Genomic DNA, 15,755 nt, shown 5'->3' with positions numbered 1-15,755 from the left:
CATTAAACAGCCATTTCCTCTCCTACACCTGCACTGACAAGTACTGATCTGAAACTAACTGCCAGCTTTCAACTTCAGCCTTATTTGCTCGAGTCTCTGGTATTTAGAAGAATTTCTTTAAAAATGTCATTTTTATGCTGCCCAAATTATCAGAACAGTGCAAAAGAAATTAGGATATTAATAAGTATCTTCATTTCTAATAGGTCAACATCATTCAGAGCTGATCGCTGATGTCACTGGACTGTTGAGCATCTCATGATGAATAAATGAATAAACCCACAGACAGACAGTGTGCCATCACTCACCAGCCTCCTTCCTGTTTGTCCACATTCTGAATGATGGTGTTCTTACTGAAGGAAAGCTCATCATCTCGCTGGGCCTTGTACTCGTACATAGCTCTCACAGTGCACTACACAGAGACACACAATTCACTTAAGTGCTGATAATGAATGAGACAAATCACAAGCTCATACACTTAAACAGAAATACCTTAAAAGTGGGCATTTGATTGGCCTCCACATAGAAGCCTGGGTTACGACCCTCATATAGAGATCCATAGTCGGGTTCCTGCAGATGCAGAGAAGAAAATAAAGATTGCAAAACATTAATAACCTTTAAACTTTCTTGCAAAAATAAGGAACAGGTCACAAGTTCTGGATTACGTGCTTGAGCACTCAAGTTACCTATAAAAAGTGAAAATGTATGAGCTGTTTTATTAGCCTAAGTGCTTAGTGTAGATTTATCATCAATGCTCAGCCTTACTGTTATTAAAATGTGTTCCTTGGTATGAAGAGCAGGTTTTGCCTAAATAATGAAACCCTTTTGGCCCATTAATAATATTAATAATGATATTCCTCTATGGAAAAAAATACTTCTGCACATTTTAATGTACAATGTTTATACGCTGATAATATTGAAATAATTGTGTGAAATAATAAATGTGACAAAGTTACACACACTTTCTGTTCTATTTGTTTGAATTTTTACAAATGTGTCAATACATTTTCTGATATGCTGGAAAATAAACAGGAATTAAGCACTAAAACTTGGATTGGAAATATTGGAAATATTTAAGTGATTTTTTTTATAGTTTTTTTTAAATAGAAAAATCAACCACACATCATTTGTCCAGGGCTGTTTTGCATACGACTGTATGTGCATGTATCTCTGCTTTACTCACAGCAGTGCCGATCTTCTCCAGTGTCTCCTCGTTGATTGGGTATCGCAGCTTCATCTTGCGGTAAAGTGGATGTTTCTCGTAATAGCTGATCAGATCCACCAGGCTGTCGAACTCAGAGGTGCCGAGGACCACCGTCTGACCCTCCTGCAGCACACGACAGTGTTTAATCTTCCCCTCAGCCCTGGGAGAGAAACACATAGGGAGAGTGAACACTTAAAGACAACTTTACTCAAAGATTTAGACTCAGTAGAGCTGTAAAAACCCAGCACAAGAGTGTAATAAACCCTATTGGCTGTGAGGCGTTTTCATACCTGTCTCTCTGGTGAAGCTAATCTTTCTTTATCTTTAGTCTGGTTTGTTTCAACATGTGAACAACCCCACCTGGACTTATAAATAAAATAACTGTGAATTTTGGTCAATCACATATTTATAATGGTCCGCACCACATGAGGGAATTCAATATCAGAGCATGCTCTACTCTTTATGTGGGATGCATCAGAGCTGTGCTGTCCATACAATCTGCCTATTTTACCATCTGACTTCACAGTTCATATGCACACACAATTCAGCAAATCATCAAAAATAAAAACAAATAAATAAATAAAAAAGATCTCAATTTTTCATGCAAAATCTCAATCTCACATCTCAATTTTCATGCAAAATCATTAGCAGGACAATGCATTTATATCAAGTATAGATGTGTGGGACAGCTCTGGATTTTATAGGCTAATGTAACCTAAAGATAATTGTTAGTGTAATTGGCACAAATGGACAGAGATTTTAGAAATTTTAGATTTTTAGAAAGACCGCATTAGAACTCACACAGCCATTCAAAACTCACTTTCCTCTCCACTTATTCTTGACAGACAAAAGGAAATTAGTGGGGGGTGGGGGGGCGGAGAGGCTGAGAGAGTTAGAGAAAGAGAGCTAGAAAAAAAAAAAAAGTTATATAGTAAGAGTTAGAGAGAAAGAATGAATGAGTGAGAGGGAGTCAAAGAGAGAAAATTTACCGGAAGGAGATGGCAAAGGAATTGAATTCCGCCCTCTTCCTCACAAGGAAGGCTCCGTCCCGTGGAACCCTCATCAGCATGTTCTCAGCCTGGCTACGGGACAAACACGCATGGTACCACCTGAAACAAACACAAACATCAGTGACCGAGAACAGTGTCCCTTTTTTTCTGACCTGAGAGTATTCCACAAAGCAGAACATGTAGGTTAAAGTTCCTCCAGGATTTTAGCCCTGATTTGCGACCTCTGACAAACTTTCGTGTTTTGTGGTGGGAAGACTGCAGCTGACAGACATTTCCAGACCTCATAGCTAAAACAGCCACAGCGGTCAACTTGAGAATTGAATTTTGTTTGTATTTTTGTCCATGTTTATAGATACCAGTATGCCATACAGTGTCAGCAACCACATGAGATATTACTGATACAGTATCTGTTAGCTGATGTAGCAGAATTAGCAGTTAACGTTCTCCTCCAAGTGTGTTGATTTGTCCAGTGACATTGTGTTTGCAGCACCTTGGCAGTTTGTGCTGGGGCTTCACATGATTTAGAGCTCTTCAACCTCCCAGCTTGGCAAGACTGTCTCACAGGAGGACACCTAGCTGGCAAATATGACTAAACAGGGGAGAAAATCAGGCAGAAAATCTAAATAAAAATAATGTTTTTTTTTCCTTAGCCTGGTTACACCCCTTCAAGCTCCAGTGTAAAACCAAAGAAGCAAACTTCAGATATCAAACATGTCTTCACTCAAGGCTTACACACTTGCTCTTCATGCAGCAGACTGGGCAATTCCATGCCCAAGTAAGAGCATCACACTACACTAACAAGTATCCTTGGACAAGAGTCCTAACCCTGCATTCGACTCCCTTCGTAGCATGAGGTTGTAAAATTTTAAAGTTTAAGTCAACCTGGATAAGGTTGTCTACAAACCTCTGTACATTTGGCAAAGTGCAAGACAAGTTCTGAATAGATCATATCGCTTCCAACCCTTATTTTAAAAATCAAAAAACGGCAAAACTGACCTCAGATCAGTATAAAACTCCATCACTAACCCTACACTAATGCTCTTTCTGCACTCCTTCCTCCTGTGTAATGAGATTTCACCGTGTTAAGAGACTCACTCTTTGCTCTCGTGGGCGTTGGTCTGGGGCACAGGCTCTGTCAGTTTCATCTCAAACTCGTTACAGCGCAGCGCCACCTGCTGGTAGTGCGTGATGAGGGCGAACAGTGTGTCGAAGACTAAGTTGTCAGTCAGGTAAAATTTTGGGCTGCCGGCCTCTTGCCTAGAGTGAATCCGGCAGTGTTGCACTCGACCAGAGCGCCTGCAGTCAAAAACAAAAGTTTTGTTTTTTTTTACTTCACCAACCTGCATCAATTTCAACATTCTACACAGGGCTTATGTTGCTATATAAGTATTATAATAAAAGTATTTAAAATATAAATATATATATGCAAAACAAAATTAATAAAATAAAATACAATAAACTGTCACATGCATGTATAATAGTAGTGTTGCAAAGCTGCATAATCCTGTCACACTGATCAGAGCTGACTTGGCAATATTACCAGAAAGACAAGGTGTAATCTCCCACAAACGTCTCACTCTCGCGGACCAGAAAGGAACCGTCTGGGGCTCCCGTCTCCAGGCAGTATTCCGAAAGCAACCGCTCAGCGATCTGTCGGCCATCGCGTCCAGCGCCAAGCTTGCCGTGAAACCACTTCTCACTCACATGCTGGTCCATGCCATTCCCCACCTGCAACAATGAAGGAAAACAAAGGAGACAAAGACAAAAGCAGGGTTAGGAAAGCTATGACGCTGAGGATTAAAGCAACAGAAAAAAAAAAATTTAATTTACAAAATTTCCCTCTGATGCCAAACAATCAAACAAGACATGCTTAGTTTCGCACTAAAGCTACTATGTTAACGTAGCCCTTTGGAGCCAATGAGTAATTATTTAACACCTCAAAGTGGTTTCAAGTAAGCATGTGGTGATTCAGACATGTAGTTGGCTAAACTGGTGGATGTAATCCTTCGTAACCCGTTAACTACAGCAAAATACCAAAAATGTCCTGGCTGATCAGCTAGATTTGGGATGAGGGGAAAATTATGTAAATTTGATTTTTGGTCAGACTATCCCTTTAAGTGTCACATGAAAAAAGTGCCAGGACTACAGGGATGCATCCTTAGCATTATGCAGTGGATCGTTTCAGAGGCTTCTTTACCTCACGGTGCTCCTCCTCATCTTCGTTGCCTTGGTTACTGGTGGTCTCTTCAGAGTAGTAGATCTTACTGCTTGTCAGGACAAAGAAGTGAGGGTACCACTCCTGAAAAGAGAATAAAAGGTGTTATATATTCGAACAAAGGTAAACGTTAGGCTTCTTTACCTTAATAACAGAAAGCATCTACATTGTACAAATTCTTAGAAAGTGAATTCCTCTCATATCAGGAACAACAACAAATCAAATTTTTTGTCTCTAGTAAGATTATTAATTGCTTTGTTTTAAGAACAATTACCCTCATCAATCTCTTTTACCTTACCTTAAGTCATTTATGGCACAAACCAAGCACAAAAGGTCTCTGATCACGTTATTATGATTATCGTATCAATAGCGATGAACCTCTTAAATTCTTACTTTAAGGATTTTGAGTTAACACAGCAATAACACCACTCACAAAAACTGTAAAATGTGTACAAAATATATTAAACAATGGAGTATGCAACACTTACTTAAGAGCTTCTTGACATAAGCAATATCTAGCTCTTCACATCAATATTTCGATCAAATCTTTCAACTAGTACAAAAATAAATGTAGCATTTTAAATGTTGTGAAAGCAAAGAAGCCTGTTTCTGTAGACAATAACCACATACAAAGACTCGATATCAGCATGCGTGTATTTAAATCATGATTCTCTGTTGCCTCATTTGGTAAGCAGGACTGTGACAGCTTGAAGTCAAGTATGAAGTGTAAACTTTTGAGGCTCTACTAACAGCAATACAGTCTTACCAAGAGAGCTGGATGAAAGAATTACACTTAGAGTTCCCTCATCTACGCCTCATAACGCCAGCTCCTGGCACTGTTCTTGTAGCGGGTAGTATTCAACTGCAGTAGCTTAGTTTGCAACAGTTTCACTGCAGCACAGGTTCATTTCGACTCACCCAAGATTCACTGATGTAAGTTTGGACAATAAAAACTTAAATGTGAGCGAGTAAACCTGTTAGCCTAAGCTAATTATGCTCCACATTACCTAGAAGCTAGCATTAGCTTAGCAAGAAGGCCTAAGCTTTACACACTACCAATCAGGCACATTCAGACTCATTGAAGTCTCACTGACAAAAGTTTGGAGAATAAAGACTCAAATCTGTTCATGTACACCTATATTATTGTGTGAGGAGCTGTTGTTCTCTTAGACTGCTATTAATTTATACCCTAGTAAGCAACAGAGGCTATCGTTAACTTAGCGAAAAGGCTAAACCACCAGAGATTCTGTCTCTGATGCTGCACTGACCTGCAATTGAATTTCCTACTGAAATTAGTCAAAAACTAAAAAAAATGACAAAAATGGAGATACAAGGTTTTCTTCTGACAGCAGCGAAATACTCATATGTGAGCAGGTGAAATCAAGTGACTGGTGGCAGATGATAAACACAGAATCTTTCTGATTATTAAAAGTTACAGTGGGAGTTTTTTTTTTATTTGTTCTCTGCCTCATCTAAGTCTGTAACAGAGACAAGGTAGTGCAAGGGGTATTCATGCATATTCATAGATCTTCACATTCTTAGCGAGAGCTAAAGTTCAGGGATGCACCTCTGGCCTTTTTTCAGTAATGTGTACGGAGTCACATTACAAAGTACTGATTACATTACTAATCACAACAAAAGCGGATTCTTACATGGTTGATGGGGTCCTCCAGGAAGAGTATGCCATTCTTGATCGAGTTGCTGATGTCATTTTCTGAGTAGGGAGTGGATGTGGAAACTTCTTCGTATGCACTTCCCTCTGCTAACTTCTTGTGCTGTTAACAAAGTAATCACCACATCACCACCATCACTCTGCCTACACAATACTTATTACATACTTATAACCATTCAAACTCCAACATTTGCAAGGACTTGCATTCTGGTGCCTCAGGCATCAGAACTGCTGCACCATTTAAGGTGCAAAATTCAAACAAGAAGCTGGCGATTGGCTGAAGAATTAGGGTTGGGCAATAAAAAGTAATTGCCGCCTCCCCCCTTTTTGACGGCACACTATGCCTTAAATGTAACTGAAGCCCAACAGCGAGGGTGACCTTTCTCTGCCATCACTGCGGACTGGCAACATTGCCTAAAGAGCACCGCTAGTAGCCGGTTAGTGAAGTAATGTTGTTTTTATTTGAGGGTTTTTGAGGAACCACTAACTCTGTAACTGTCAAGGTGACACTCAACAACACATGATTGGGCCTTTTCTCCCCTTACTTAGTACTTATGTAGTGATCATACAGCATCTTGTAGTGTAGGTGTAAGTGCAGAGTAAGAATTTCTGTTTCTCTGTGCACACGGCAATAAACTCTTGAATATACAACCTGTGAAAATGTACGCCATTAAATGAGCCAGTCTGGTCCGTGTTTGGTTCGAAATCTAAACTTGGACTTGTACTGAAAGCTTTTGGACTACATTTAGGCTTAGCCCGAACTTAGGCCTGCTTAAAGATTGCTCTTGCTAAATCACCAATGAACTCTCACTTTGATGAGAATCTTCCTCTTGAGCTGGTTGGGTGAGGGAAGGCCATCAGCAGAGATGTCCACTGCTTTGGTCAAGAGCATCTCTCCGAAGACTTTCTTAAAGAAGGAGGCCATGTTCCTCTGCTGCACAATGCTGCAGTGGTCCTCAATGGAAAGGATGATTGGGTAGCTGAGGGCAAAGAGAAGAATGAAAAATAAACAAACATGGAGAAAATATCAATTAACTTTTATTTAAGCACGAGTTATACCGAATGTGACCCTCATCTAGAACGTAGCCAAGCACTGAGGAAAGGACTAAAAGATTCAATTTTACTCTATAATAATAAAACAAAAAAAGTGAAATAAAGCACACAAATATACACCGATCAGGCATACTATGACCATCTCCACTTACTATATAGGAGCACTTTGTAGTTCTACAATTACAGACGGTAGTCCATCTGTTTCTCTGCATACTTTAACACCCTTTTACTATGATCAACACAAACTGTGCAGCAGCAGATGAGCTATCGTCTCTGACTTTACATCTACAAGGTGGACTGACAAGGTAGGAATGTCCAAAAGAGTGGACAGTCAGCGGACACAGTGTTTAAAAACTCTAGCAGCACCGCCGTGTCTGATCTACTCAGACCAGCCCAACACACACTAACAGATCACCACCACATCAGTATTACTGCAGTGCTGAAAATGATCCACCACCCAAATAGTACCTGCTCTGTGAGGTATGCAGTGAAATAGATGGACTACAGTCTGTAATTGTAGAACTACAATGTGCACCTATATAGTTAGTGGGGCTGATAAAACAGACAATGTGCATAGGAACAAGAAGGTTATAATGTTATGCCTGATCGGTGTAATTAAAACAGACCAAATCAAAATAAAATATATACAACATCTAGAAAATAATACAAAAAGGATGCACAAATCAAAATAAATTACAGGCACTTTAAAACAAAGATCAAAACAAGCAAATAAAATTAAGTAGAATAGTAAAAATCAAACAAAACATCAGAATAAAATTAAAATGAAGATGGTTAAAAAATAATAAAGCAGAAGTGTTAATAATAAAAACAACAGGAACAAAGATTTTATAAAATTTCACATTCTGCTTACTCTTATTGTAAAAGTATTTTTACAACATGCACAAATACATCAGTCATCATGTAAGCAAGTCTGGCTTGTTTCGGTTAGCGTGATGGTGTGCACTGCAACCACAACACACATATGCATGGGTCCACACGCAAACGCACGCCCACTCTCCCACAGCTTCGCTTCAGTCAGCAGATACTGTAAAGACACTCACTCGGACGTGACAAAGGCGTGCTCTTTAATCGTCATGAGGACGTCACAAAATTTTATCTTGGTGGTCAGGGTGTGGCCGTGGTAGATGACTGGCATTCCATCAGGACCGTCCCAGCAGTCCACTGCAAAACAATACAATAACATTGAATGTCAAGCTAATTTAGGGCAATTATTCCTGATAGTTACATGTGATTGGCTCCTGTCACTCAAAGAACAATGTTCTCACTTCATACACTTTGGCTCATCTCACTCTACTGGCTAATTTATCTTAGGGGTTCCGGTTCTTTTCAGGTTCATCAACTTTGTTGTTAATCCATTAATGCCCTTTTTCTGAAATATTAAATTTTCTTTCCTGTTGGAATGCAAACATGTAGACTGTGGCTAGAAAGTGGGTTATCACCATTAAATTCAGCCTTTGGTCACACAAGAGTATTTTTTATCTAAATAATAAAATAATCTAAATTTCATTGTGAATAAAAGTATGACATTTACATTTACATTTATGGCTTTTGGCTGACGCTCTTATCCAGAGCGACTTACAATTTGATCATTTTACACAGGCAGGCCAAGGCGGTGTTAGGAGTCTTGCCCAAGGACTCCTACTGGTATAGTGTAGGGTGTTTGCCCAGGTGGGGATTGAATCCCAGTCTACAGTGTAGAAGGCAGAGGTGTTAACCACTACACTAACCCAACCGACAATGACAATGACATGTAGTCAAAAAGAAAACTGAAATGGATACAGTTAGATGTTCATGAAGGGTTACAGTTAAAACTTGAACACCACCCATCAAGTATCTTAATATATCAACTTAAATTACATTTTTTTGCAAACTTCAGTACAAAATATCTATTTAACATATTTGAAAAAATATAACTTCAAATATAAAATGATTCACATCTTTTGCACATGATTTTGTCTCTAATATGTTAAATTCAACATGTAAACCATAACTGTGCATTAAAATATGCAGTGTGTTCTCTGTAGAAGACGTGTCAGCAACACCTCGCAAATAACTATTTACAGAAAATGTCATCAATTTCAACCAAATCAGAACATACTCCAGTGCATTTGCTCTACATTTAATTCAGATTTTTGAGATGGAAGGGTTAATAATCACTAGCCACATGACTATCATATCTCTGTTGTCAGAAGAAAACCTCTCACCATTTTTTTTTTACATAATTTGAAAATGGCTGTTGCCCTTTACATTGTGTGCAAATTTCCTGATGAATGGACCAAAAGAAATGACCCAAAATGACTTGGAAATAACTCTGGTTCTATTGACTTGCATGAAAAGTAAAGTGGGTTTTTCCCTTCTCCTGTAAAGTTACCATTTTGGAGAGGTCAAGGTTTTCTATCGACAACAACAATATGCAGCAATATATACACAACACGCGGAGCTGCAGTATGGTATGAAGTGCATATTGTTCAGTCTGGCATCAAGTAAAGGTTGTGGGGAGGCTGGGGGTTACTCACACTCAATGCATCTGCAGCCCATCCTTAGGCAGCGTGCGTACGCCTCCAGTGATGACTCGCTGGAAAACTGGTCTCCTGTCAGGTAGCTAAAAACAGTACATTTACATCACGGTCAGTAAGTCTGTCTACATCATCGCACCACAGTCACTCACTTAATAAACAGCATTTAAAGCTTTTGTCTTTGAGAGAGAGGAGAAAATCAAGCTGCTTCAGATCTGAAAACATCCACAGGTGTTTCTGTCCATCCTTCCACTGTGAGAAGACAACTCAGTGCTATGGGTCTGAAAGGATGTGTAGCTGTCAAGAAGAACCTCACTGAGAAAAGGAGACAGACACATCAAACAAAGAAGCTGAACAAAGCACTGACCACCCTAGAGTCCAGACCACATCATCACTGACTGTGTTTGGGATTACTTGTAGGTGCAATCAACTTCTAAGACACAACTGTGGAGATGAGGAAAGTATCCTTGCAGATTACAGAACTGTAATAAAGGTAACGAGTGGACACACCAATAACTGAAAAAGTTGATATTATATTAAGTTGTATAAACTGCTGCGTTTTTTTTGTTACATATGTTTTGTGTGGTTTTTCCTGACCCTGAAAAATGACCTTGTACTCATTGACTGTTTTTACTGGAAATTCACAATGTGCTGCTGTTTACTCAGTAAAATATGCATTCTTGCATAAAGACTGGTAAAAACGGTAGGAGTAGACCTTGCTTTCCTACATTCTTCCTTGTGCAGACAGAGATCAGTTTACTTAACCAGGCAATTCAAAGATTATCAAACTAGCACTCACAGTCTGCAGCCTTGCAGGCATTGTTTGACAGCGGAGGCAGTTTGTTTAGTGGAGGTCCATTCTTCACGCATGCGGTCAATAGGAGGAAAACTACTTCTTTTTCCCCCCTGGAACAAGCCTTAGTGTTATTCAAATCATTCTAAATCCCCCTTTATCAGGCATGTGAAGTGAGGAAAGCAGCTCAGCCCTGCACATTAGCAGAGTGCTTACTAGCCCCAATTCTGCTGACCCTATTCTCTGCATATTTTTGGATTTTTCCTGCTCTAAAGCACCTGCTTCAGCTCTTGAAAACAGTATTTTGTGAGAAATGGATAAAGACAGATTACTGTGGTGGTGATAGGAACCAGGGGTCATCGTGACTTCAATACAAATACACACTACAAAAAATGGTCAAATAATTTTTTCCAAAAAATTTATCACACCAGGGTCATCAGAAGGGCACAAAACATAATCAGGGACAGTACACACCCCCAGCACAGACTCTTCACACTCGTAACTTCAGGCAGACGTTACAGGAGTGTAAAGTCCAGGACAACTAGACTGACCAACAGTTTCTATTCACAAGCCATCCGGCTGGTGAACACCTCACTAACTACCTCTTCCCCCCCTCTCAATCTGAACTGAACTGCACCTTACCTACACTGTACTGCTGCTGTTAGAATAATACTGTTTACATCTATTAATGCACAGAGTAATATTGTTTACTGTTTACATCTGTTTTCATCTGTCACTTTTTTTTTTGTGATCAATTTTTTATTGAAAACATATAGGTATACATTCTATGTACCTCTTGTATACATACATACATACATACATACACGCACATACACACGTATGTATGTTATTGTTTCTTAACAAAAAACCATACACATAATGTATAACTGAGAATTTCTTTAACCATTTAAAACCCTCCCCCTGGCGACTCCGATGACACATCCCCCCCCCAATTCAAATTACCCAGGATCTCTCTCTATATATCAGTTAAGATATACATGCACATCTCTGTGTGTGTACACAAACACACATTCAAACATGTTACAAACATATCATAGAGAAACAAACAAATCAAAACATCTTCTCTAAACAGACAAACAAAAATATAAGTAAATAAGATCAATCACACTGCACTCTCTCTTTAGCTACACTGTATGCCATATCCCAAGCCCTCAATGTTTTAGGGCTAGCTGCATGCATTTGAGCAACAGATCTTTCCATACGAATGATATCAAGAAAGGAATTAGCCCACCTTCGCCACTCTAAAGAATGTGGTGGCTTCCACCTCGAGGCCAACATTTTCTTGGCAGCAGTGAGCCCAGCCCATAGAATACGTTTTTGCTGTAAAGACATGTCTAGGGACGAGTCGTCATTAAGCAAAAGTAACACTGGAGAATGTGGGATTGTGGTTTCAAGAATGTCGCATAAGGTAGAAGATACCTGTTTCCAAAAAATGCTTACATCAGGGCAGTCCCAATATACATGTATAAATGTCCCTGAAACGTTAAGTGTGCATAGATCGCAATTAGGAGATGTGATAATCTTCATAGAGTGGCGTCTTCTAGGTGTTAAATACATCCTGTGAACAAATTTGTAGTGTATTAATTGATGGTCAGGGTTTTTGGATGTTTTACATATATTTTCCCACACTGTGCTCCAACAAATCTCGTCAGTTTCAACTGACAAATCTCTCTGCCATGTGGCCTCTACTGGAAGGGACCTCTGAGGTTCAGAAGCAAATCTATAAAGTCTGTTTTCATCTGTCACTTGATGCACTTTATGAACAGCTGCTCCACTTATTTGTACATATGCACGTTTAACTTTAATTTTATTTCAACTTTGCACATACTGTACACTTATTTGCGTTTAACTTTTACTACTGTTTTTTAGATTTATTCTTATATTTTCTTTTTTTTTATTCTCTTAAGAGTATATATGGTGAATGGAGGAACAGCAAAGTAAGAATTTCATTGTACAGTGCAACTGCCTGTTCTGCTGTGCACATGACAATAAAACTCTAAAATTATTAAGTATAGTCAGGAAATCTAATATTTCTCCTGTTGATGTTGTTTTGGCTCACCTCTCCACCATAACTGGATTTTAAAATCTTTAAAAAGTTTTAGATCAAAACTTAAGTGAACTCGAGAAAAAAAAACCACAAAAACAACACAATGTTTCAGCCACTAGGTAGTTTATTCATAACCATTTCATGTACTAATTTTCTGTGAGGAAGCTTTTAGAGGTGGATGTCTGGTTCCCATCATCACCACTTTGAACAATTCTGACTAAGTTTCTCTGAATGACTTTGCCTGCATCGTAATGAATGATCTATGTAGTAAAGGTATTCCCGTTTACTAATAAGCCACTAAGTTCAAGCAGTTGAGTGAAAGTCTCTTTATCGTATCTCAAACGGACAAAACACACTTTTATGACATAGTACTACGTCAAACCAGACAAAGGTCCCAGGCTAGGTGTGATTTGGAGATGCTGTGAACTTAGCCGAAATAGCACCTTAGATCATGACAGAAATCAGCAAAGCAAAGATCAGGACACAGGCTTTTCTTTTACACCTTGTTAATTCATAACCTTCTAAAACATTCAACAGCTTTCACTAGAACCCATTTGACTGGAATCACACCAAACATAAAAGCTCACACCCATTCTTTCACTCAAAATAAACATGTTAACTCCCAATTCAGCAGGAGAAGAAGAACAAACAAATGTTTCAGCAGCCACACCTTCATTACTTGAATTGTATTCTGGACTTTCCAGTCTTGATTAAAGATGACTGTGGAGCAGTAACTAAAATAAGCAACCAAAGACTGCACTTAAAGTACTTAATGTACCTTAAACGTCACAATTTAAATGCAAAGGAGTGTCCCTAAACTTTAACATTCATTAAGAGTATGAAAATCTATGAAGATGTACAATTACGCAAACTATAAACCCTCTTGCCTCCTAGTTCCAAATCTCTTCCCTTCCCTTCAATACAAGGGACTAGAAAAGCATGACTGGGTTTTCTGGGGTTGACTCCACTTTATTTTAACCAAGAAAGCTCCAGAGCCAGTGATAAAGGGATACGGGAGAGATTTAACTATCCTAAACATGTTCCCACCTTTTGAGAAGCTACAGATTACAGTGCTACAAAAATTCAGCTTTTTTCACATAATGAGGGGAAACTCAGAGTGATGTCATGAGAAAATCATTTCTGTGGTCAGAATTCTTTGAAAAGGAACCAGTTGGATGTTATCTTGTTCCTGTTTTCACAAGGGTCAAGTTGGATTCATGTTTGCCAGCTTCTTATTCAACTTTTTCAGAGCACCTTAAGAAATACAGCAGTTACGATAATGGCGCCTGGGTGCCAGCACTATTTAAGGTGGAAGAGTAATTTGAATAAGAAGCTGGCAAACAAAGAGCAAATTTCAGCTAGCAACAAAGATGATGGTTCTACTGTTACAATGGAGGGAGCCTTTTTGGTGCTACACAGAACCATACTTAAAATGTTCTATATAGAAGCATTTACAGCACATTGTACTGTTCATCAATATGAAGAATGTTTTCATGATACAAAGAACCCTTTAGTTGTGTAAAGGGTCCTTTGAGTGTTTATGGTTCTGTATAGAATCATTTACTGCACTTAAAAAAAAAAAAAAAAAAAAAAAAACTCTTTAAGGACATTTTTTTAAGTGTGTATATAACCATAATAAGCTATTCAAGAAGAGTTACCATTACAAAAACATATTTTTGAGTGCATAAACCAAAGTCTTGAATTTTTTAAACGATTTTTGTTCATTTTAAATGGCAAATTACAGACATGATGGATCGTAGTACAACATAGACCTTAGAAATACACACACTGATCAAAACACCCTCGCTCTCCCCTTCACCACGCACACAATCAGACAAAAAACCTGCTGCTGTTTGCACTGCAGCTTGACCCATACGTAAATTCCATCCAATACAAACGCTGATTTTAAGGGGCTTAATGTTTCAATAATATATAATAACGACTGATATAATTTAGATTTAAATGTAAATTTTGCAACTACAATAGTTTATTTAAAGAGCTCTCTACCGCCTGACTACTTACGTGTTGTGTGAGGAAGAAATCCAGTAGTGAGAAAGAGGATTGTTCATGTCCTCCGGACGCACATGGTCAAGCGTGGCATCCCAGATGGAGTTCTCCTTGGAGAACAGGTAAGTGAGAAACTGAAAGAGGAAAGAAAAAAAAAAAAATAGAAAGTGTGAGAAAGACACAAAGGCAAAAAAAATTAAATGCTGCTTTTCCATGAATCTATTTACAATTAATTATTCTTTATTCCAGGATATTAGACTAGATGAGAGAATAGATTAGTGCTAGAGGCAACTTCTCGACCAGTTAGATTAGGCCAACATTATTGGCTGTTTATTTTTTATTATTATTACTATTATACACAAGTACAGAGGAATATATCCCAATGATTACCAACTTTATTTTGGCCGCAACAATAGAGAGAAGACAGATGGTTGTGCCCCTGTGGGACCCAATACGAGTCTACTTCTGATGAACTACATTGTATGCAAAATTTCAGGCACCCCTGGTCAAACCATGTTTGTTGATAAAATAAGTTAGCTTTTTCTCTACAGAGAACACATTTCTGCACATTTTAATGCACAATTACTGTTTATCTGCCATTATTAACATTCTGGCAAGAAATGAATCCATAAAATCAACAAAACATGACTGGACTAGGGGTGTGCAAACCTTTGAATACAACTGTATACGACAAATACACACTGAACCGATGGAAAAAAAACACTATCATGGGTTAAATAACAAAAACAGGTAAAATGTTTCCAAACCTAACCTTGAGAAGTGACAAACGAATCACATCAGTCAGTAAAGCCCTGCCTTACAACAACTATACAAGAACAATTCAATCATAAAGAATAATATAAAATTTCATCAGGCGATATTAACCTCATTTACCTCAATTTTTAGCCGCCTAAAAATAGGTATCAGCCACAAAAATAAATCTCTTATTGGTCGGCCCTTTACTTTAGTGCAATGTATGTAATTTGCTTGATGACCAAGACTGTTTTAAAATAACAGATCTGCTCAAAATACAATAAAGCTCCTGTTAATGTGATTTCTGTCTAGTTAATGTTTATAAACAAGCAACAAATGAAAACAAGCCATTTCAGGTTTGTAATACATTAGCACAGAACAACGTTCTGTGAGAGGTTCTCACAGAAAGTTCAGTATGTAAGCAATGTCGGTACTAACGTCACTAA

General features: G+C 38.4%; 1 protein-coding gene across 2 annotated transcripts in view; it reads right to left on the bottom strand.

The window, feature by feature from the left end:
- plcg1 (phospholipase C, gamma 1) overlaps window positions 1-15,755 on the bottom strand; it is a 64,753-nt gene that overhangs the window by 10,368 nt on the left and 38,630 nt on the right. For both annotated transcript variants that reach the window (XM_017698224.2, XM_017698225.2), the window contains exons 11-22: window positions 14,572-14,690; window positions 9,689-9,774; window positions 8,213-8,333; window positions 6,910-7,078; window positions 6,079-6,201; window positions 4,409-4,510; window positions 3,752-3,939; window positions 3,307-3,507; window positions 2,191-2,310; window positions 1,181-1,361; window positions 490-567; window positions 306-409 (exon numbers count right to left, since the gene is read on the bottom strand). In XM_017698224.2, the coding sequence (XP_017553713.1) occupies window positions 306-409; window positions 490-567; window positions 1,181-1,361; window positions 2,191-2,310; window positions 3,307-3,507; window positions 3,752-3,939; window positions 4,409-4,510; window positions 6,079-6,201; window positions 6,910-7,078; window positions 8,213-8,333; window positions 9,689-9,774; window positions 14,572-14,690 (1,592 nt within the window). The remainder of the gene's footprint in view (window positions 1-305; window positions 410-489; window positions 568-1,180; window positions 1,362-2,190; window positions 2,311-3,306; window positions 3,508-3,751; window positions 3,940-4,408; window positions 4,511-6,078; window positions 6,202-6,909; window positions 7,079-8,212; window positions 8,334-9,688; window positions 9,775-14,571; window positions 14,691-15,755) is intronic.

This window comes from Pygocentrus nattereri, chromosome 9, assembly GCF_015220715.1.
Source record: "Pygocentrus nattereri isolate fPygNat1 chromosome 9, fPygNat1.pri, whole genome shotgun sequence".
Taxonomy (NCBI): Eukaryota; Metazoa; Chordata; class Actinopteri; order Characiformes; family Serrasalmidae; genus Pygocentrus; species Pygocentrus nattereri.
Note: the sequence above shows the minus strand (reverse complement) of the source record. Positions and strands in the feature narration are given on the sequence as shown.